At 38.4% G+C, this 23,864-nt stretch overlaps 2 protein-coding genes across 3 annotated transcripts in view; one reads left to right on the top strand and one right to left on the bottom strand.

Annotated features, from left to right (window-relative positions):
• apc2 (APC regulator of WNT signaling pathway 2) overlaps positions 1 to 10,253 on the bottom strand; it is a 58,609-nt gene extending 48,356 nt beyond the window's left edge. Inside the window, exon 1 of the mRNA XM_056266566.1 lies at positions 10,147 to 10,253. The gene's annotated coding sequence lies outside the window, so the exon portion shown is untranslated. The remainder of the gene's footprint in view (positions 1 to 10,146) is intronic.
• Positions 10,254 to 14,613: 4,360 nt separating this feature from the next.
• Positions 14,614 to 23,236, top strand: diras1a (DIRAS family, GTP-binding RAS-like 1a). 2 transcript variants are annotated; one of them, XM_056266510.1, is made up of 2 exons: positions 14,614 to 14,796; positions 20,830 to 23,236. In XM_056266510.1, the coding sequence occupies exon 2, from the start codon at positions 20,877 to 20,879 to the stop codon at positions 21,462 to 21,464; it is 588 nt and encodes a 195-aa protein (XP_056122485.1). In that variant the 5' UTR covers positions 14,614 to 14,796; positions 20,830 to 20,876; the 3' UTR covers positions 21,465 to 23,236. The 2 variants fall into 2 exon arrangements, with proteins under 2 accessions (XP_056122485.1, XP_056122484.1); XM_056266509.1 differs by having other exon boundaries at positions 14,622 to 14,883.
• The last annotated feature ends 628 nt before the right edge of the window (positions 23,237 to 23,864 follow it).

Genomic DNA, 23,864 nt, shown 5'->3' with positions numbered 1-23,864 from the left:
AATGTTTTTAGTTTTATTCTGAAAATTCTACTTTCTGCTTTCTCATTTTATTGCTAATTTAGCTTTTGTTTATGATGAAATTAAGTTGTAAAAAAGCAACAACAAAATATATGTCTAAATATAGTACATCGATTAATATATCTGACTGATCCTTTTATAATAAATATTTTGTTCATTGAACGTTTTTTTTTGTTGTGGAAAATAAATATTTCAAATTAATTTTAAATCAAGATGTGAGAATTTTTTTTTTTTTTTTTTATTGGTCAAAGTATTTTTTTTCAGTGTACACACCTACCCATGACTAGCCTATCAGTTCTAATCACCTTGATCAAGATGGTCAACCAAGTTTAATGTAGATCCATCATCTGTCAGTTCAGCCAATTTGGACCAGCTACAGTAGTACCAGATAGCAATCTAAAAACGGAGCACTATGAAGCAGCTAGAATCTTTTTATTTTTTATTTGCCCCTTATACAAATTAAAATCAGTCAGGAAGGAAATATGAGGGGAATACAAATGTTTTCCTTATTTTCCTCCACAGAAGCACTTGCAGGGATGTAAATAAATTACCCTCAAGCCAAAAACCCTCTCTGATTGCTGAGGTGTAGTCAGGGGTCATGACCTCTCAGAAACATTTCATACTGCTGGCAGCTAATGCTAACCTGGCCCTAGCCAGATGAATTTCGCTCCGCCTAGCTTCACTCATCCATCTGGAACCGATCCATTGAAATGGCGTTTCAGAAGGCTGGGCCTTATCAAAAATCCTTGCATATGATTGGATAAGCCACTTGTCTGTCATCTTTATCGACATGCTATTTCAACCACTCACACCGAAGCCAACCCGTGACGCTGAAGAATCCGGTCGGGAGAAGGCACTGATCTATATAACATCGTTTCCACCAACAAAAGCCTTAAGAGCCGTTCTCTGATGTTCTTTTAATGAAACAATATTAGGTAGATTGGACAACACGGATGAAATAGCAGCATCAATGTTAACGCTTGTTTCCTCGATGTGAGCCGCCATTGTTGTCTGAATCAAAACAGTCTCACGGTCGCTTCTCCACTACGTCACATCTATGAAACTCCCGCCCTGCATCCTGATTGGCTAAACCATAAAGTTGGTTGGAGAAATCACTCTCAATGGAAGAGGTTCCAGATGGATGTGAGTGAAGCTAGGCGGAGCGAAATTCATCTGGCTAGGGCCAGGTTAAGCTAATGCCCCAAAGGTTAAGTAATCATCTGTCAAATTTACTTTAGACCTATTTCATATTTAATCAGTGATCACTTGAGGGAGGCCTGGCTAGGCCTGAATGTATTTCATGTGGGGCTTCCAGACAGATTATACTATTAAAGAGAAAAACAAGATACAGCCTAAAAGAACAAAAGACATTTATAACATTGGATCTAGAAATACACATACACATTTTTACAAATGTCTATTTTTTCTGAGGCAACACTGTCCAACAGTGATTCAAACAGTGAAAAGTCACAGTGTATAGTGTAAGGCAGTGTTAGATAAATGGTGTGCCATATGCTTTTAACCAGGAAGCTGTGGTAAACGTCAAATGGAACATGAATTGTTCCACCACAAATCTAAATATAAAGTTGAATATATACTGTAGTATGTCCAACTTTATCCGCATACATACTGTATATTCACGTAGCAATTGTATAGAGCAAATCTCAACTGCTTGATTGCTTGTATCGTCTCAAAATATATATCACCCAGCTCTAACCTAATGCAACATGAATATATTGAGATGCTATAAACATTAACATCATGATGTTCTGTAAAGCTGAAACTGTGTATTGTGAAAAGCAATATTCACATAAATTTGACTTGACATTCATTTACATTCAACCTCAAACAACAAATACTGAATTTTGTATACCATGTTAGATTTAAAAAATGAAAACCCATGTCTGGAATATACAATGAAAGCAAAGTCTGCCTTTAAGCTTGTGGATGACCAAGTTCCAAAAAATCGTCACCAAGCCATCTGTCAGTATGAGGAGAGTTTCCTTGCGGTTGATATGACAGGTTTTCATTATTCACGGCTGTGTTAATTCTCTCTGTGACTGGTGCCAGCAGCTCCTCCAACCCTTTTTGACCATCCCCCACTATAGACCAGATCAGGAACACATTAAACATTCTTGTGTCTCCCACTCTCTCTCCGTCCCTTGTTTTCGGTCTCTTTTTCTATGCTCCTGTCCTTCCAGTGATAAAATACATGCACATACCCTAAGCACTTCCCCATTTTATGTTTTACTGCATGGTGTGTGGTCATGTTTGTAGCTTATAGTTGAGGAAGAAAACAAATCGTGAGCTTAGAATTATACAGTTCTATCTCCGTTTAGGGTAGGTCTGAGATATTGAGCATCAAAGTTTTTACATCCCTGCTGTTTTGTGAGATGGAACCTTTTTATTTTATTAATAACTACTAACAAATTTTTTTTTTTTTTACAAAAATAACACCACACAGGCATTAATAAACACCTAATGGATAAGATTATGTCAAAAACTCAATTTCGACCAAAAGTGGAGATAGAACCTTATAATTCTAAGCTCACGAAATGCTAGGGGAAGGGGAGGCTTCAACCTCAAACATCTGAATCTATACACATTAAAGTGGGGTCTACACTAGTGTGATAATATAAACCTCAACCGGATACAGATAATACCACTAAAAATGGCCTGACACAGCTTAACACAGCCAAACACATCTTAAAGTGCCCCTAATATGTTATTTTAAAGGCTCCTAATTTTGTTTTGAAGGTCTCCTACAACAGGTTTAAATGCATCAAAGGTCAAAAAACAGTTTCATTTTCTAATAATATACAGTACATTGCACATCACCAAATTTTCAATAGCCGCGTTTCCACTGTCAGGCCAAAAACGGGCGTGCTAGTACATGCCAGGGGCAGTCGCGTTTCCACTGTCACTTGAGCTTGATCAGGCCTCGTCGGCGAGGGTTTTTTGGCCAATGATACCTTGTTCCAAAGCGGGCAAGCTCGGGCTTGAGGAGTATTTACGAACAAAGGCGGAGTTTATATGAGTCAAGAGAGGGCAGCGTCGCGGATGATTTCAAATACCAGTTAACATCAGCATTAAAGACTTTTAAAATCATTTTAGCTCAACTCACTTTCAGACTGCAGTGTTTGAAATAACTTCTGTTTATGATCTGATGTGAATTCTGATTACCACATAAGGCAGAAATATTTATATGCAATGCAAAAGACTAGGCGCGACCACTTGAAGAAATCAGATAAATCATACCCCACCACAGACACAGAGATAGAGCCCGCCGTGACGGCAGCACCAGAGCCATCGCCTGAGCCCAACATCAACCCGGAAGTCTGAACCCAATAGAAAGTTATATAACTCCACCTCGGCCCGTTGACCAGTCGGCTCCACCTTGGCTCCTTGCCCACTTGGCTCAACCTGGGACCGTCGTCCTTGTGGCTCTACCGAGCATCCTTGTCCCTCTGGCTCTGCCTTAGTCAGTCATCGCTCTGCCTACACCATGGACTTTGGCTGAGCCTCGTCCCTCCACCCCTTTAGCTCCGTCAGGCTCTGCCTTCCCTTTGGCTCCACCTTGGCCCTCAGTCACACTGGCTCCGCCTCAGTCCTCCGGCACCCTGGCTCCACCTCGGCTGCTCATCACCCGGACTGTCAAAGAAGGCTCAACCCTGTCTCCTCCCTCTATTGTCTCTGCCATGGTGTTTAGCTTTGCGCCCACCTCCAGAGCGAACACCCTCCCTCCCCTCTTGGACCTGTTTCCCTAGTTAGTTTCCATGGTTACTGATTATGTTACACACCTGTTTCAGTTTCTGTTGATTAGCTACCCTGTGTATTTATAGTCCTCAGTTCTCACAGTTCTTGGTTCGATGTCGTCTACCGTGGTTGTACATTCCTGTATTTCTTGGTTTCTCCTGCGTGTTCTGTGTTGGATTTAAAATTTCTTAAAGACTTTTTGTTTGATACTCTCCTGCGTTGTTCAATTTATGCAACCACCCATGACAAACACAACTTAAGACTCTCAAACACAGCTTAAAGGACACTATATGGCTCAACACATTTTAACACACCCTATACAGCTTAACACAACTTAATACAGGCCAATACAAGTGCAACATTGAAACATCAAATAACATATCCGCAAACTACTGAATTATTTTTATCTATAATATTTTTAACATAAGCGTCAGCACGGTCATTTTGAACATGAATGTGCGAGGCTTTTGGTGTCAGCCACTAGCAGTTATTTAAGCTGTTTAAAAACAGTCGGTTTCACTGCTTGAAATTGCAAACTGGTATTTATTAACTTGTTATTTTTATTTATTATCATAAACATACTGGTTTGTAGCGCAAATAGTTTAGCAGCACAGATATGAAATACCAAGGCATTCACTTCAATCACGACTATCCTCTAATTGTCTAAATTAAGTCTCTGTAATTCTGCTCTAATAGCCCTCCATTAGTCAAATAAAGATTTACTCACAAACAAACTGCTGCGTTCTCCAGACCGAACAGATCCCAGTTCCAGCCAGCATTAAACTACATTAACAGAGCTGGCCAGACCCCAGGACACTCAACCAGACCTCTCTGGAAAACCACATGCCATTGTACGCTTGGGTGAGGTCCATCTAAGGACAGGTTGGATTATGTAAAGATCATGCACAGCCCCAAAATCGATCAATTAAAATGTATACTAACAGATCAATGGAGAAAACCCATTTACCGGGAACACAATGGCCAGAGCAGTGGTTGAATTCGACACAATTGCTTTTAGATTATGAGGACACAGTGAACACAGTATCTGTCTGTAATTTCAGCAGGGTTTGGACAGAATGAATTATTCTGGACAGCACCGGAGACACTAAATTAAAAGCGTGTGATTGGTATGATATAAAAAGAGAGGGGGGAGAGAACCGAAGAATGGAGAGATGTTTGATGATGAAGCATGTGTGACCGTCCACAGGGATTTAAGCACAGCTGGTTCATCTTTTTCATTTGGATAGTCTTGTTCCAGATCAAATAGGCTGAATGCACGACCAATTGGGCACCATGCAGAGACATTAGATGTTTCTGTATTTTAATTGGCTCCTGGAGGTGTTTCAATAACTGTTAAATTAATGATGCCAGGAGAGGAAATGGCGATTCCTCGTTAAAAAAAAAAAAAATCTTTGATGCTTTCTCTGCTCTGCTCTATATGCTGCAGTAGATGCTGGGTAATCTGCTCAAAGATCTATCCCTTGAGGAAAATAACTGAAAGAGTGTTAGTGAGCTGCCAATGAGGGGCAGCAGTTCTCGACAGTTGCCATGGTAACACCCTATCCCTGATCTCTTTAGAAGGGAATGCTCTAAAAATCACAGCATCTGATTCTGCATTGTGACTAGACATAAAGTGATACCCAAACATACAGTTTGTCTCACTGTATGCTGTGATCCTCAGATCTTCATATGTAGAGTACACCTCCCCTGGGCTACATGTGAAAGGCATAGAGGACAAATACACAGGTTTTTTTTTTTTTTTTTTTTGAGGGCCTGAAATAGTCTAATGGTGCATCTTTTGTTTAGAACAACCAGAACAACCAGAATACATTAGACAGAAATAAGGGAGCTGTTGTACTTTTTAAACAGTATATATTTAATGACACAAGGCCATAGGAAATTATCTTTTGAATTAGAGAATTGCAAAAAAAAAAAAAACATTGTTGTGAGTGGCTCACACATGCGGCTATGACTGTGTCCTAAAGTCCTCCTTAACTGTGATATAACAAGAACCTGAGGCTCTTCAGTCATGAACACACAAAAGCAGGCAAACACATTAACAGCACAAATGACGGGAAGGTCAGCAAACAGCCTCACTGAAACAAAGTAATTTATCAATCTACTATAATAATATAATATAATATAATATAATATAATATAATATAATATAATATAATATAATAAAGACTGTTCATTCTTTCAGTATCAAGATGGTGTTAGTCTCTTAGATTCTTTGCATTTGCTAGTCAAGTGATGGATGCACTGTGTTTTTTTTTGTTCTCACTGAATATGACTATACCATACGATACCAAAAGACATGTCAAATGCATTTATGTGCATCCAACACATGACTAGCAAACTCAAGGAATCTATATTATATTATATTATATAGACAGACCAGAGATAAGCTAATTATATAAAGCAATTTAACATATTATTTAATAAACCCCATTATAATCTAGTGGTCTGATTATTTCTTTAATTTGAGAAAGTAAGTAATATTGGAACCAGACATGCGTTGAGCAGAGGGTTTCTGATACGATGGACAAAAGTGGGGCACAAGCAGTGGGAATGAGAACAAAGAAGATGGAGGATGCTTACACTCCTCCCCCCTCCCTGACCACATCTCACAACAACCATTCACTTCTAGACCGTCTGGTTACCAAGGAAACAGCACCTGCAAAGGAAGGCACCATGCCTGAGAATACCATATCTGATCCAGCAGGTCATGTGTTTGTTAAGAGACAACGTTATACAGACTGTAATGCTGTACTGTGGACAGTTTGTATAAAATGGTGGCTGCAAATTCAGGCAATTCACCCATCTTCCATAAGGGGGATAGTCAGTCATTTCATTGAGTGTATAGTTTTGGAATATTCCAAAACAAATACCCCTTTTCCAACCAGTAAACTAATTTGTGTGGACTGCTTTAAAATTTTAATGAAGACATTTTTTTTTTAAAGCTGATCCTATGTTAGCGTCCTCTGCATGAGAGCTGATGGAGTCACCATGCAAAAGACCCCTCAATCTACAGTGTGTTTATAAAATAAGGTAATTGAATTATTCAGATGACCAAGGGTCTAATATTAATGACTCATCACAATGTAATCTAATGGTAAGCACATTTTTGCAGGACAGGAGAGGTGCCAAAAGAAATATGCAACCATACATTTTTTTAACAAAAAAACACTGCTGCAACCTTCATCATATGTTCCATATCATTAATTCCAAACATCCCCAAAGACTAGAAAATTGCATTGAATCTCTGAAAATGTGCAAGTACGGATGAATAGTATTATGACCAGGGTTGAGTGAAACTAAAAAAAGCACAGACAAGTTTCTCTTGATCTTCTAAGGTGAAGTTCTCACACGTCTTTCAACAGAAATGTATTATATCTCATGGGACATATTAATCTATGGTGACCACAACATGACTAAACTTTCCTTGAAATCAGCTTGGCCAACGACAGTCCATGACATCATTACCGGAGTGCCCATGAGTATAAGAGAAATGTACGTCATCAACTTCTTTGTCTGAAGACAACGTGCAGGCAGGCATGAGGCATGCAACAAGATGCAGTGTTTCGTTCCCTTTCTCAGAGAACCATGGTTACAGTCATAACCTGAGATGTTCCCTTTTGAAGTAGAACTCTACACTGCGTCGTGGATTGACGCTATGGGGAACATACCCACTCCGCCATGCTGAGGGAATGCTTATCTCATTAGCTGTTTCTATGCACAGACATAATGGGCATGGCATAAACTAACTCTACAGACTTACTTAGCCGGAGTCAGATGCGTCAATCATTCAGGGTGCATCTTTCCCTCAGGTCTTGTTATTCCAGCGTCTCGCCTCCTGTGTGACCCACTTCTCAGAGGAGGTGCACGATCTCCCTCTGCCCTGCTTCCAGTCATTATACTGTGACGGACCCGAAGCCCCAGAGATTTTGGGCGCAAATTTGGATCTGCGCGGGATGTACTTCCAAAATGCCGCTGACTGTGCCCTTGCATCTCTTTCCAACCACCGTCTAAAAAGAGGATGATTCACTCTGTGAAAGATAGCCCACAAGCGTATCTTCAAGAGGAAGCATCCACAAATATCCTCGCTCGTGCAATCCCCCCACATTCGAATAACTTAGAATATTGGCAAGGATAGATGCGAGCTGAATATAGTTTCCTCCACGACTTCTCCACCTCTACGTGGAGGTCAGGAAGAAACTGAAGGCTATGAGAAGTATGATTATGGCCTGCCAGGAATCGCTCGTCTAATTTGCCATGACCAACCTCCTGTCCATCACGCCCCTACATCAGATCCAATCTAGTAGTGGTGCGGGCCATAAATTCCAACACAGAATATGCGGGGCAGTCAGGCTGAGAGGGCTCAATACAAGCGATATACTCCCCCTCTTCAACCGCATTTGCCTCTTTTTGTCTGGATGGTGCCAGCAGCATGCTATGCTATCTGCTGTAGAGACAGCACATTCCGATACAACAGTTTGCATGAAACGGTTACTAAAGAACATCAAAGAGCCATACCTTTTTCAAATTCCTCGGCTAGCTCGATTCGCGATTCTCACGACTCCAACCTCCATTGTGCCTTGGCTACATCAGGGCCCAAGCCACGTTGTGCAGACGCTTGTCCCTCATCTCTCGAGAATTAAGTTAAGTCTGAATGGAGCTTCCTCATTACAAATTACTCACAGTGGTCATTCAGAACTCTCGAGAACTGAACGCGCATACTCCTCACCCAAAAACCAAATGCACAAATCATGTGTCCTCAAGTGTCCAAAAACTGGGACACAGAGGCACACACTTCCTGAAACACTTGTCTGAGTTTTCCAAACTAAATCATCTTCACAAACGCTACTAAAAACAAATGGCTCCAGAAGACAAAAAAGCTGATGACGTACATTATACTCTGGTGATGACGTCATGGACTGTCGTCGGTTGATTTACACACACGCTTCAGACACCGTCGATCCAAGATGCAGTGTTGAGTATGTATGTATATATATATATATATATATATATATATATATATATATATATACATAAATTCAAATGTCGAAACTGAACTGGCCTATATTTCAGTTTTAAAGGTGCCCCTGAGCAAACAATCTCTATAGTTAGTTTGTGAAGCACCACCATCTTGTGTCTGAATAGCCAGCAAGGTTTTACTACTCTGGAATAACATGGAATAACATCTCATAATGGTTGCCAGTTTTTATTCTCACATAACATTACATAACAAGTTAATAGACAAGATAGTCTGTCTTGCAATGTCACATATTATTACAGGTCAACCTGGAAATCTTGGTCAGCGGCAGCATTCAGCTAATAATAATAATATTTTAGAATAATGATATATCTTCTGTTCATATAATATACAATACATTCATGCTAAATAGCTATGCTCATTTTCTATCTCTTAGTGGTCTCTATAAAATTCTCTTAAATCAATATTTCATGTCCATGTGTTTATTACACCAGGGCAATGTACAGTCAGTTGGTCATTAGAAAAATAAACTAATTTAGGGTGATGCAAAACCCTGTCTGTCTGTCTGTACTATACTTATTACGTTTTCCACGGCCACTTGTCAATTGGCAGATACAATCATTCTTAAAATAAAATCTAGATTTACCTCACCATTTGTTTATTGCTATTACATCTATCTATCTAATAAAACAACGATTTTATTATAAATAGTTTTGCTTAGCTCTGATGTTCATTGAGCCAACTTTAATTCTGAGTCTGATTTAGGATGAAAACCAGTTTACGAAAAAGACTACTCACAATAATACAAATCTAAGAAAATAAATCGTCACATTTTCTTTGTGCTCATGCAAAATTCAAGGTGATGGAGGCTGAAAAACATTTAGACAAGATCCTTTCCTTACTTCTATGGGCATTGAATGGCTTCAAATGACTGATAAGAAGCTTATATCATAACTTGAACAAGAAAATGACCCTCGGATTTGTGAATTTTAAAACACATGACTCGGGTAGAGCAGATATCTTTGATGTTTTATTGTTGACCTTGGTCGTGATATTTTAGCTACGATAGCTAGACAGAGAAAATCTTTGTTCGTTTTTAGATCCCTTAATTAGGCTACGTATATTTTATCCGGCAGTCCAATTTAATCATATTTAGGCATTAAATCGTAAGATTCGTGGGAAAACGCTTCTGGTGAGCAGTCCTCTCTGGCGCCCTCATAAATATTCTCATCAGGACCTCACCACACGTCTCACGGACACACATTTCACCGTTGGATTTAACGCACAAATACCCGCAAACATGCATGTGCTATGATCCATCTGTCATCCATGATTTAACATTTACGCTAATAGATTTCAATTTGTTTAAATCTTACCTCATGTTCAGCGGCGTTGGTGGTGTTTATTGGGCGTGGAGGCGCTGCTGTCTTTCTCTGTGGGGATGATGATGCCCTGCATTCAGTGATGCTGCGCGCTCTGATGTCACGCCTCTCTCTTTCTCTCCCCCCTCTCCCTTTCTCTCCCCCCTCTCCCTTTCTCTCCCCCCTCTCCCTCTCCCTCCCACACACACATACGCTTTTCTCCTTATTTTTTTTTAATCTCGAACGTAAATATTGGCAGGAAAATATGTCAAAATCTATATTTGTCAATATTTTATATATACATATCATACATACATATATATACAGTGCTGGTCAGAATGATTTGCCCCCTTGGTAAATCAAAGATGGCTGTAAAAAAATAAATCTGCATTGTTAATCCTTTTGATATTTTATTTTAAAAAATTGCAAAAATCTAACCTTTCATTGAAGTAAAATAATTGAAAGTAGGGGGAAAATCACATTATATGAAATAAATGTTTTTCTCCAAAACACGTTGGGAACAATTTGCCCCCTTTACTTTACTTACTTTTTTCTAAAAAATACTTTTTGCAACCTCCTTTTTCCAAGATAACAGGTCTGAGTCTTCTCCTATAATGCCTGATGAGTTTGGAGAACACCTGACAAGAGATCCGAGACTATTCCCCCATACATAATCTCTCCAGATCCTTCAGATTCCCAGATCCATGTTGCCGCTTCTTCTCTTCAGTTCAGCCCACTCATTTTCTATAGGTTCAGGTCAGGGACTGGGATGGCCATTGCAGATGCTTGGTTTTGTGCTCAGTGACACATTTTTGTTTTGATTTTGATGTTTGTTTTTAGATCACTATCCTGTTGGAAGATCCAAACATGGCCCGTTATAAGATTTCTATCAGAGGTTGTCAAGTTTTGATTTTTTTATCTGTTGGTATTTGATCGAACCCGCTCCGTTTGATGTTCCAGTAGTGTCAGTTACTTTTCAAATGCTCTATGGACAGATGAAAAAAAAAGAAGAGCTTTTTGGCAGCAAACACTTAATATGGGGTTGGTTCATACAGGGATAAAAAGTACCCCATGTGTAAAATGAAATACTGTGCTGTATCTTTAATGTTGTTGGCCTAATTTTCTGCCAGAGGTCCTGGACAACTTGTTCAGATACATGGCATCATGGATTCGATCAAATACCAACAGATATAAAATCAAAACCTGACAGCCTGTGCTAGAAACCACACAAGGATACATAAAGGCAAGTGTCATCTATATAATGAAGGTACATTTTGAATGAAAGGTTAGACTTTGTTCTTCAAAAAATTAAATATTTTTCATTAATGCCAGGTGGAGGAAAGTTGTCACATGTGTGACACATATACAGCACCGGTCAAAAGTTTGGAATCATTACTATTTTTAATGTTTTTGATGAAAAATATAGAAAAACAGTAATATTGTGAACTATTATTACAATTTAAAATAATGGTTTTCTATTTTAATATACTTTAAAACATAATTTGTTTCTGTGATGCAAAGCTGAATTTTCATCAGCCATTACTCCAGTCTTCAGTGTCTTCAGAAACCATTCTAATATATGTATACACTCACCTAAAGGATAATTAGGAACACCTGTTCAATTTCTCATAAATGCAATTATCTAATCAACCAATCACATGGCAGTTGCTTCAATGCATTTAGGGGTGTGGTCCTGGTCAAGACAATATCCTGAACTCCAAACTGAATGTCAGAATGGGAAAGAAAGGTGATTTAAGCAATTTTGAGCGTGGCATGGTTGTTGGTGCCAGACGGGCCGGTCTGAGTATTTCACAATCTGCTCAGTTACTGGGATTTTCACGCACAACCATTTCTAGGGTTTACAAAGAATGGTGTGAAAAGGGAAAAACATCCAGTATGCAGCAGTCCTGTGGGCGAAAATGCCTTGTTGATGCTAGAGGTCAGAGGAGAATGGGCCGACTGATTCAAGCTGATAGAAGAGCAACTTTGACTGAAATAACCCCTCATTACAACCGAGGTCTGCAGCAAAGCATTTGTGAAGCCACAACACGCACAACCTTGAGGCGGATGGGCTACAACAGCAGAAGACCCCACCGCGTACCACTCATCTCCACTACAAATAGGAAAAATAGGCTACAATTTGCAAGAGCTCACCAAAATTGGACAGTTGAAGACTAGAAAAATGTTGCCTGGTCTGATGAGTCTCGATTTCTGTTGAGACATTCAGATGGTAGAGTCAGAATTTGGCGTAAACAGAATGAGAACATGGATCCATCATGCCTTGTTACCACTGTGCAGGCTGCTGGTGGTGGTGTAATGGTGTGGGGGATGTTTTTCTTGGCACACTTTAAGCCCCTTAGTGCCAATTGGGCATCGTTTAAATGCCACGGCCTACCTGAGCATTGTTTCTGACCATGTCCATCCCTTTATGGCCACCATGTACCCATCCTCTGATGGCTACTTCCAGCAGGATAATGCACCATGTCACAAAGCTTGAATCATTTCAAATTGGTTTCTTGAACATGACAATGAGTTCACTGTACTAAAATGGCCCCCACAGTCACCAGATCTCAACCCAATAGAGCATCTTTGGGATGTGGTGGAACGGGAGCTTCGTGCCCTGGATGTGCATCCCACAAATCTCCATCAACGGCAAGATGCTATCCTATCAATATGGGCCAACATTTCTAAAGAATGCTTTCAGCACCTTGTTGAATCAATGCCACGTAGAATTAAGGCAGTTCTGAAGGCGAAAGGGGGTCAAACACATTATTAGTATGGTGTTCCGAATAATCCTTTAGGTGAGTGTATATATATATATATATGAAATCTGTGATACTTTTTCAAGATTCGTTGATGAAAAAAAAGTTTAAAAGAACAGCAATTATTCAAAATATAAATCCTTTCTAACAATATAAATCTTTACTATCACTTTTATCAATTTAACACATTATTTCTGAATAAAAGTGTTTATTTCTTTCAAAAAAGAAAAAATACTTTTTTTTATTCATCAAAGAATCCTGAAAAAAGTATCACAGGTTATAAAAAAAAATATTAAGCAGCACAACTGTTTCCAACATTGATAATAAATCAGCATATTGTAATGATTTCTAAAGGATCATGTGACACTGAAGACTGGAGTAATGGCTGATGAAAATTCAGCTTTGCATCACATAAACAAATAATATTTTAAAGTGTATTAAAATAGAAAAACAATATTTTAAACTGTAACAATAGTTCACAATATTACATTGTTTTCTGTATTTTTTCATCAACTACATTCAGGCTTAATGAGCATAAAAGAGACTTTTTTTCCAAAAGCATTAAAAATAGTAATGTTTTCAAACTTTTGACCGGTACTATAACTACACAACTATACAAAGGTTTTGTAGGATGGCATGCACTTTTACTATTCTCTTTTACTATTCTCTTGGCGAGCCTTGGAATAAAAAAAAGGCCTACATCACTAGTTTGGAAGACTATATGGGAAAATCGTTAACGGTAGTTTAAAACAACAAAATGACACATTTATAGTGGTTAATGTGAAAAGTCAATATGTGTGCAGCACTCTCTTTTAAAAAAATACTGTCACTATCTCGTAACATGCTAATATATTAAAATAGATTTCATTTTTGGTAAGCATTGTATATACATTAGTCAGTAGTTTTATAAAAAGTCAGCAGTCTTTTTGCAAAAGAGTATTGTGTAGGCTAATTTAAACGGCATGCCATAAAATAATTATATTTCAGTGTTGGATTGAAAACAATGATTTCGAATTAAGGGGCAGTGACCATTTGATGTGTGATGCCAATGAGTAACATTGAGTAGGGGCAACTTCATGTACTTGAGGTATAGGCCTACACGTTACATGCTTGTTCATTATCTATGTACATGTACATAATCAAATCTATCCAACACTGCTGTGAAATGATTGCTTTGTCGATGCATCAGAAAACCATTGGAGGGAGACAAATACTAATACACCACTGAACAAAAGTGATCATCCTGACGACAAGATGAGCACACCTTATAAGTGTGGGAGTCTGTTGTTCTTGTTTACATATCGCAAGTTAAATGCGTCACTGCGTAATTCATACAACCTGATTACATGTATATGGCATCTGATCCAATCTCAAAATAATGTGTTGTAGTGATGATTTAACCTTATCATAACCATATATAACCACATATAGTGTCGTTTATAGACTAATTATATAGTCTATCAGAATTTTAGACCGTCTATTCCTTATAAAACACTATTTTCTTATAGATATTAAATTTTTTATTCTTTTTTTTTTTTTTTTATCATTCCAGCGCCTCCATCCATGCCCAGTGTGTGCCATAAAGGACAAAATGGTGTTTTATCATAACATCCCCATGTAGTGACGGAACAATGTTGTATGATCAACATGGCGTAGATGGAGAACAGTTTAACGGTATAGAGCAGGTGGGGTTTTTGTTCTCTTCGTGTAACGGGACACAGGACGCGGGGGTGAGCCGCATATCGCGTGCTTGCGTGCGTCAGAGAGGACGTGGTAGGACAGCTGGAGCGCGCGCAACCGCCCGCCCGCCCGAAGAGCAATAACAGCATTTTCAGCGACATCACTCGATTTACGCCATGCAAATAACACGAGAAAATGAAACGGGACTGGTACGACAGAGAATGTAAGACATTTGTCGTGTATCTGATCTTCTAATGCTTCCTATAATTTATGACTAAAAAGATTTGGGACGTTGCAACACAGTCGCCAGGTAAGATTGCTTTTAGTATCTATATATACATACTAGTTTTAATATGTAAAGCGTTTAGACAAATACGGCTTTCGTGTATCGATAGCCTACGCTCATGTCTTTGACGCGCGTCCTTGTAGAATTTCGTGTGACGGACCGCAATAGCATCTTTAGGCGCACAGCAACGTAATGACTCTGAGGAGCCTTTGCATTTTATGATTCATTGACTGTGCGCGCGAACGATACTCTTTTGACGACAAAGCGATTATCGACTTCACGCGTAGGCTCTTCCTTTTTGTAATTGACGTTTCGTTCAGTGCGAATGTATGTGAAATAAGCTCGGATGATCTATTTGTTTCCGTGTGAATGTGAACGCGACATTATTTAGTTAAACAAAATTCTAAATAGCGTGTTGTGTTATCCACGGCCTCTCATTGCTTCAAAATGCTTGTGTATTCATGTTGCATGGCCTATTTATGTGCTTTTACCCAACTGTCTGAGATAAAATAACAGGATGCCTAATTACAGCTTTACGCGCAATATTAACGCCAGTTGAAACAGCAAGCCCCGTTGATTAAGAGATGCGGACCATCTCAGTTCTGCATTCCATCAGAGATTTTAAGAACTCGGGATCGAGCTTGAGTTTGAGTTGGTGGGCTATGGTATTTTTAGACATCACATGCGATAGACGTTTGTATGTCTCTTGTAGCCTTTTAGACAACCTCATTTAAACATATCCTCACCTCAGGGGAAATAGCTGTGGATATGAAGGTGTTTCTTTTTTTTTTTTTTTTGCGAAAAATGCACATAATCAGTGTCGACCAGTAGCCTACATTATGTTGTGTATACATATTAAACTAAAACAAAACTTTTCTTAGATTACATATGGCGCTTTTCCACTACACAGTACCAGCTCGCCTCGGCTCGGCTCGGCTCGACTCGACTCGCCTTTGTTTGGTTTTCCACTGTGTAAAAGTTGTACCTGTACCTGCTTTCGGGTACTTTTTTTCGTACCACCTCCGGCGAGGTTCTAAGCGAGCCAGTGTTGCCAACTATTTTCAAAGGAAAGTAGCTAAGGCCTTCCCTAAAAGTCGCTAAATGTCGCTAGATGACGTCATACGTCAATTAGCATATTAATGACGTCATCGCGCCGTACTTGCGTTCTGTCAGCCTAGTGCGTTTTCTCTCTAAATGAATGCTCTATTCAATATAATATAGCCGAATGTCAAATAAAGCTGTTCTCATTTCCTATTTTTGTTGTTGTCAGACAATTGAACGAGTAGCTATAATATAGTGAATGATTACATTTTGTATAGGCCTATGTGGAACATTATCTGAATTGAGAGAGTTAGGGAACCGGATGAACTAAGCTCTGTGATAGTGTTACAAGTAATAAGCACAATAAAAGAAATTAAATTTAAATGGTCAAACTAAAAGAGAAGCAGATAAGTGATAAGTCCGTGGAAAAACACTGCTCATTCGCGTCTGTCAGCGGCCGTGTGCTCCTCTCAGCCATTCACTGAACAGGGGAGACGCAGCTAGAGAGAGTGACGACAGGGAGAAAGCAAGACCTCGCGCTCGCAGGACAGTACTGACAACATTTGGAGGTTACTGAGGTTTGTCCAAAAAGTCGCTAAAATTGTCGCTAGTCGCTTTTTTGAAAAAATGTCGCTAAAGGGGTCTGAAAAGTCGCTAAAAATAGCGACAAAGGCGCTAAGTTGGCAACACTGAAGCGAGCTGAGGCGAGCTAAGCCGATACTAAAATGTGACGTGAAAACAATGCCGACTGCTGATTGGTCACAGAGAATCTGCGTCATCATTGCACGCGCCAGATGGAGTATCCAGAATAACCCCGCCATTTTTAAATAGTTTGGCCAGAGATAGTTACTAAACTTACTACTATTATTATGGCAACTCGGAAGAATACGCCGTGGTCAAACGAGGAGGTGCAGACATTCATTTGTTTGGTTGCCGAAGAGAGGATCCAGCGAGAGCTTGATGGGGCAACGAGGAACGAAATGCGTCGCTATGACGACCGGGTACTATTTGTGGCGGTACTTTCTGCAATGGAAAACGGAGCGAAAAGCGAGCCGAGTCGAGGCGAGCCAAGGCGAGTCGAGTCGAGTCGAGCTGGTACTGGTAATGGAAAAGCGCCAATATTTTCCTTTCACTATAAATAGTTTCAACTCAGTGTGTGAATTGGCTGCAGTGACGTAAATTAAACCCACTGTTTGCCAGTTGGTTACTAGGGTAACTGACAGAAAGATGACATGCAACATTAGAAATCTTTTTTATCTTTTTTTTTTTTGGCCCAATCTGTCTTCTTCTCATCCTTGATTTTGCTCATTCTCTCAATCACCCTATACATGCCCCTAGAGGTCTGTTTCCACAGTAACCGGATTCCCAGAGTCCCCAAAACATGCACAACTGAGAGGTCCCTAAGTGGCTCAAGGAGAATCTCTAATACAGCTTAGGTGTTCAAAGGCCTGATGTATACTGGCATCATGCAAACTGGTACAAACCAGCAAAAAACAAATGCAATATCATCTACTGCGGTGCCTGAGTGGGTACCGTGCACCCATAGCCAACCAAGCAGACACAGGCTTTGGAATATTAACCATGGTAAAATCACAATCCATAGTTTCGAATAGTTTAATGCTTTATAAAATGGAGACACCAATATTCAATAGATATATTTATTGACGTTAATAATAGTAAAGGCCCATTCACACCAAGGATGATAACTATAACAATAACAATAAATAATTCTAAGAGAATGTGAAATCCACAGGACAGCTTTAAGGATAACAACACAGTGGACTGATATCACTTGAATCAATTTCAGAACAATTTTACAGACATACTAAATCAAAAATGTTAGCACACTTGGTCATATTTATGAGAGGAAAAGTAAAAAAAAATATGACATTAAAACAAAGTCATAATAATAATAATAAGATTAAAACTTTAAATTTGTATTATGACTTTTTATGTCATGACATTAAAAGTCATAATTTTGACTTATTGTCATTTTGACTTTTTATCTCATAATTATGACTTAGTATATCATAAGTTTGACTTTTTATAAAAAAAATAATTATACACATAACAATTTATTATGAATTTGTATGTGCTAATATTTACCAAAACATTTTTTTGGGGGGCAGAAATTGGCTTCCATACACTTCAGCCATAAATGTCAATACAATTATGTCATGACAATGCTGATTGGCTTGATGGCACCACAAAAACGTGAACTACCCTGCTTCACTAGTAGGGTACAACGGGCTAAAGGCACACCTTAAGAAAAAAATTGCTTTTAACTACTCCCATAGTGTATGATTGCACTAAAAATATATATGTTTGTATTGAACATTTATGGAGGAACAGATTTTGTGTGAACAATTAGATAAATGTGTGATAAATTAAAAAATCGTATTAATGTATGAGGGCTTTTTACCTTTCACACACGGGGTAAAAGGCTCACCAGCATGGGGCAAACGGCACTGCAGTATTGATACAAATACTTTAGCTAAAATACTATGTTTTTAATAATGTCTAAGTTACTTGTTCGAAACATTCATAAGAATTCATTTTTGTTCAATAAATAACTGTCATTAAAATATGTTAATATAAAATTTATTTTAAAAAGTAAAGATTCTGAAAGCATTGAAGGAGATCCCATCATAATTTAATACAGATTTACAAAAGTAACAATACATTATATTTTATTATATGATATTTTTAATATCACACACACACACACACACACACACACACACATATATATATATATATATATATATATATATATATATATTATTTTATTTAAATATGATGGTTATATTATAAATATGGTAATTATCTCTCAGGGAGACACCAAAATTGATATATAATATTTACCATCTAACCATGTCATGTCAAGTGTTGATTATTGTGCCTTTCGCACCAACACCAGGGGCGCTCCAAATACTATACGTTTACATATTCTTCCGTTATTTTAATAAACTGTTGCTTTAATTACCTTGAACAAAACTGAAAATCATTTAGAAGACCTTTGCCTCAAAATATATTCAATAATTTTAGCGAATATACTGTGCTACTTAAATCTACAACATTTAAAAAAATATATCAAATATTAGATCAAATTAGCACAGAACCAACTTTGATTTGCGGCCCGCGATCGCATCAAGGATATATATGCTGCATGAGTGAATGCTACTGCTGAAACATGCACATAAATACAGTAAATAGTGTGTAAGCTGCTGCGAGGAAACTATAGGCAGAACCCCCTAACAGATCTATAGGCAGGTGGTGTTGTGGAAGGTGGAGGGCTAGGAAAATTCCTGTGGTGTACTGCAGTTGTGCTTGTTCGGGACGGAAATAAATAGGTTACGTAGATAGAACAAACAGATCGATTGGTCAAAGTGGTCAGCTTTAAGAGAACCAATCAGCTGCTCAGAAGAGTTTTATGACTGAACTATGTATATATAGCTGGCCCACACGAAACAATCAAACTCATTCAAACTCTGATACTTTGGCTTTGTTCTCAAACAGCAACTCAAAATTCAGACAGGTTCTCTGTTAATCAGGCCGCATTGGTCTGCTGTGTGTATACAAAGTCCATCTTGTAAAAATTAGGCATTTAGTTAAATCTCTATTGAGGCTGTCAGAAAGTGTCTCGAAATGCTGCAGGAATTCAGTAAGATGCCAGAAATATCTGGTGTGAACTTGCTTTCCACAGGAGATTTAGTCCAACGGCTGCTTCACAGCAAGATAAATGAGTCATTAATAGATGACCTTGATGCTGATGGCAGCAGAGACCATCCTACTCAATTCACAAAGGCACAAAGACATACAGTGGCATACACTAATGTATATACACATTTTTTTTTGTCAGGCAACCCTGTTACCAGTGATGTCATGTGTAGATCTCATGAACAATATCAAGCACATCATATTACAGCCCTAAATGATAATAAAGAAATAAGAAATGATATTGTGCTTTAAGAAAATTAAGCCAATTTTTAGGAATTTGTTTTCATGTCCTTAAAAATGATAGGTGAAATGTGTCATTTCTGTGCCTCTAGCATCAATCTCCCACCATTATTGCACACTATTGCACACAATTCCCACCATACATGCACACTATTGATATGTCGATGTTGCTATATTGTGCTAGTCTGGGTGCTCAAACAAACAGATCCATGTTTTGATAGTGCCACAGAGCCATGATGTTTACACATTTGGTGGAATCAGCGTACAAATGGTTTACTTTAAACCATCTCTGCATGCTAAAATGGGATAGGGAAAAAAACATTTCCCCCCAAAACTCTCATTGCCCTAATGCAAAATTACATTGTGGTAGTACCTCTTGTACTGGCTTTAATTTATGCAGATTTCCTAGGGTAAAATGTGACAAAAAATAAATCAAATAATGAATAATATGTAACATTTATTAAGTGTGTGAGTAGTGGTGAAGCATAGCAATTTAAAATAGTTTTTTTAATTGGTTTATTTAATTATTATAAAACATTTGGATTAATAATTAGTGTATAAAACTAAATAAATTACATTGAGTGGCTTTATATGTCAATTACACTATCAACAATTCCATATATATTATTGATTTTAAAAACTATCTCTGATTTATTGGTTATGTGCCCATTTTCCTAGCTTATTTGTCTGTATGGACAAAATCCACTATTGGATGATATTCAAACAGACGGTGTAGTAATGTAGTAGGTCAGTTGAAGATGTACCAGTACTGGTCCTCCTTTCCTTGCTATATAGATTGATTGGAATATACTGAAAGTATTTTTTTTTTTCTGATTTGATGTTTGGAAATGATAATATTTGCAGAATCTCTATTCATTTGTGTTTGAATGTTCACATCAGAAGACACATTTATATTGGATACACTTCTTATGTGGATGTGTAGCAAATGAATCCTTTTTCCTTTTTCAGATCTCAGGGAATAATTGAGTCTTAACCGCCACATACCCCGATAAACCATGCCAGAGCAGAGTAATGATTACCGGGTGGTGGTCTTTGGAGCAGGGGGAGTGGGAAAGAGCTCCCTGGTTCTGCGCTTCGTTAAGGGCACCTTCAGGGACACCTACATCCCGACAGTGGAGGACACATACCGCCAGGTCATCAGCTGTGACAAGAGCGTATGCACTCTGGAGATCACCGACACCACTGGCAGCCACCAGTTCCCTGCTATGCAGCGTCTGTCCATCTCCAAGGGCCATGCCTTCATCTTGGTCTACTCCATCACCAGCAGGCAGTCGCTGGAGGAGCTGAAGCCCATCTACCAGCAAGTGCTGGCCATCAAAGGTAACGTGGAGAACATCCCCATCATGCTTGTGGGTAACAAGAGCGATGAGACCCAGCGTGAGGTGGAGACCAAGGAGGGCGAAGCTCAGGCGAACATCTGGAAATGTGCGTTCATGGAAACATCAGCCAAGACCAACTCCAACGTGAAGGAGCTTTTTCAGGAGCTCCTGAACCTGGATAAGAAGCGGGATATGAGTCTGAACATGCGCTCCAGCAAGCAAAGACGTGCAGACAAGCTGAAGGCGAAGTGCAGTGTGATGTAGGAAGCTGGATCCATGGTTTCATCACTCAACGCGTAACTGACTCCTTGATAATGTATAAGTCCCTCACCTTAAAGGAACAGTATGCCCAAAAAATGAAACTTCTGTCATGATTTACTCTTCATCCTGCCATTTTAAACCCATATGACTTATTTCTCCCAGAGAACACAACAGGATACGTTTTTTAAATAATTGTACTGATAAAACTTGTCCATGCAAACAAAAATCTCACTGAAATGGTCAATTTGACTTGTGAGGTGTATTCCAAGTCTTATAAGGGAAGTCAAATTATATCATACAGTATATTAACTGTCATAAGTTGAACACATGAATGAAACAGACTGATTTTGTGAACTGGATCAACTGATTCTTCGACAAAGCAAACTATTTGTTCACGGATTAGATATCATTACATATTGCATTAACATGCCAAATTGACCTGGGGTGGATGTAAAACATTTTACGGAATAAAAATGTAAATTAAGCTATTTTTCCACACAAATCAATTGAATGGCTTTATAAGACTTGGAATTCAGCGAACTAGTCATATGGACCACATTTATGAAACTTTCATCGTTCTTTTGCACCTTTTTGATTCTTATATTTCCTTTTTTGTGTGTGTTCAATGGAAGGAAGCCAAGTATGTTTGAAATGACACGAGGGTGAGTAAAAAAGATGACAGAACTTTCATTTTTGGGTGAACTCTCTCTTTAACTATAGATTCCTCTCAGTCTTAATCAGGTAATCTTTAGTGTGCATCCAAACCTTCAATCGTCTCCCTTCCCCTGTATGTTCCGACTCCTGTAGTGACTCTGTGCACAAGACTATAAGAGCTGACACATGAAGCAGGGAGGACGTCCCACTATTCTCACACATGCTCTCTTCTACTGCTTTCTGTGGACTTTTTATTGAATTCAAGACAGACCAAATTATCAATGTGACCATTTTTATGTCTGGCTGTGGCTTAAATGGTACGGTGTCGAAATGCAGACATAAATGTCTTGAACTGGTTATGCATTGTACGGGATTCTCGTCCAAAGAAGGAAAAGGCATGGACACAGCTAAACAGGCGACACTATCTGCTCTTCCAAATTACATAGCAGCACAAAAGCCTTTTACGAATCGGAAAACAATTCGGGACGAAGGACATTCTTAGTTAACCGGCTTGCCAGTGATGTAACCTGGTATAACAGAGTAAAGTGCATAATGCATGTTTGATGATATAAACTACCTTCATATTAAATGTGATTGAGATATTTTCATCGAGAACAGAGCTATACCTTATTGAAGCACAGTGAATAAGTCCTAAATGTGATCATTTCTAAAAGCTTTTCTTTTTTTTTTCTTTTTTTTTGTGAGGGGGGTGGGGGTTTGGGGGTGTCGATTGGTGCTTTGTTTTACTCTGTTATGTTTTTCAAGTGTTGATGGCACTCGAAAACCTTAATATATGCATTTCATCATCTAACTGAAAACATATATCCTGTATGTGAAATCTATGTGTATTATCAGCACTAATGAAAGCCCCTGTACAGCCCCTGTTTTTCTGTCGGTGTCTATATTTCCTCTGATAATTTAATGCCATTTGCTTTAGCAATACATAATATAAAAGCACTTTTAGAATCTTGAGCACATTCAAAACACAGAGCATTAACCTTTACAAAAATGTTCCTGTCAAACACTCTGCGTTTACAACTTTACTGCAGATACAGTGTTTATTCAATAAATATTATGTGAGGGACCAGAAAAATAAAGAAGCACAAACAAAAGGGAAATAATTACTGCTTGTTTTCTTTTGTGGCTTTGAACATCTATGTACAGTATCCAGTGGCCCCAAAAGTATTAAGATACTTACCAATGCAAATGCACTGAATTAATATGCAAAATATTAAATCAAGTGGCATCTGGCAGCATATGATGCTAGAGCTTTTCTTAGAACTATTGGCATTTTTCTGAGCCGTTTGTGATGTGAACAATCTCAAAGTGATTTTTACAGGATGTATGAACTCAGTTCATTGCACAGCATTACCTGATTTATCATTTATTTACAACTTAAACTCTTATGACATGTTTTGCATCAAAAGCATGTTTGTCCTATACTGTATCTCTTTCTAGCAAATGCTTTGATATTTATTTACTTTAAAACAAAAGATTTTCCTATATTTTTAACTGACTTAAATGTCAAAATACTTTCTGGGGCCACTGTAGATGAGATTGCAGGTACTCACTATAATTCTTTTAGGTGAAAAGTATTTTTTAACAGTGATGTGAACTCTGGGCACTTACTATATTACTGCAGTTCATTATGGATAATATGTAAAAATAGCATCTGGTGGAACATCTGTTTAGTCAGTCATGTATCTCTTAAGATTCAACAGAAATAAAATAATTAATTAGCAGATTGAA

The sequence above is a fragment of the Rhinichthys klamathensis genome, unplaced genomic scaffold, assembly GCF_029890125.1.
Source record: "Rhinichthys klamathensis goyatoka isolate OS25496 unplaced genomic scaffold, OSU_Roscu_1.1 h1tg000249l_1, whole genome shotgun sequence".
In the NCBI taxonomy this organism is placed as follows: domain Eukaryota; kingdom Metazoa; phylum Chordata; class Actinopteri; order Cypriniformes; family Leuciscidae; genus Rhinichthys; species Rhinichthys klamathensis.
Note: the sequence above shows the minus strand (reverse complement) of the source record. Positions and strands in the feature narration are given on the sequence as shown.

Coding starts and splice junctions, on each gene's coding strand:
- diras1a (XM_056266510.1), top strand. CDS start 20,877: ATGCCAGAGCAGAGTAATGATTACCGGGTGGTGGTCTTTGGAGCAGGG.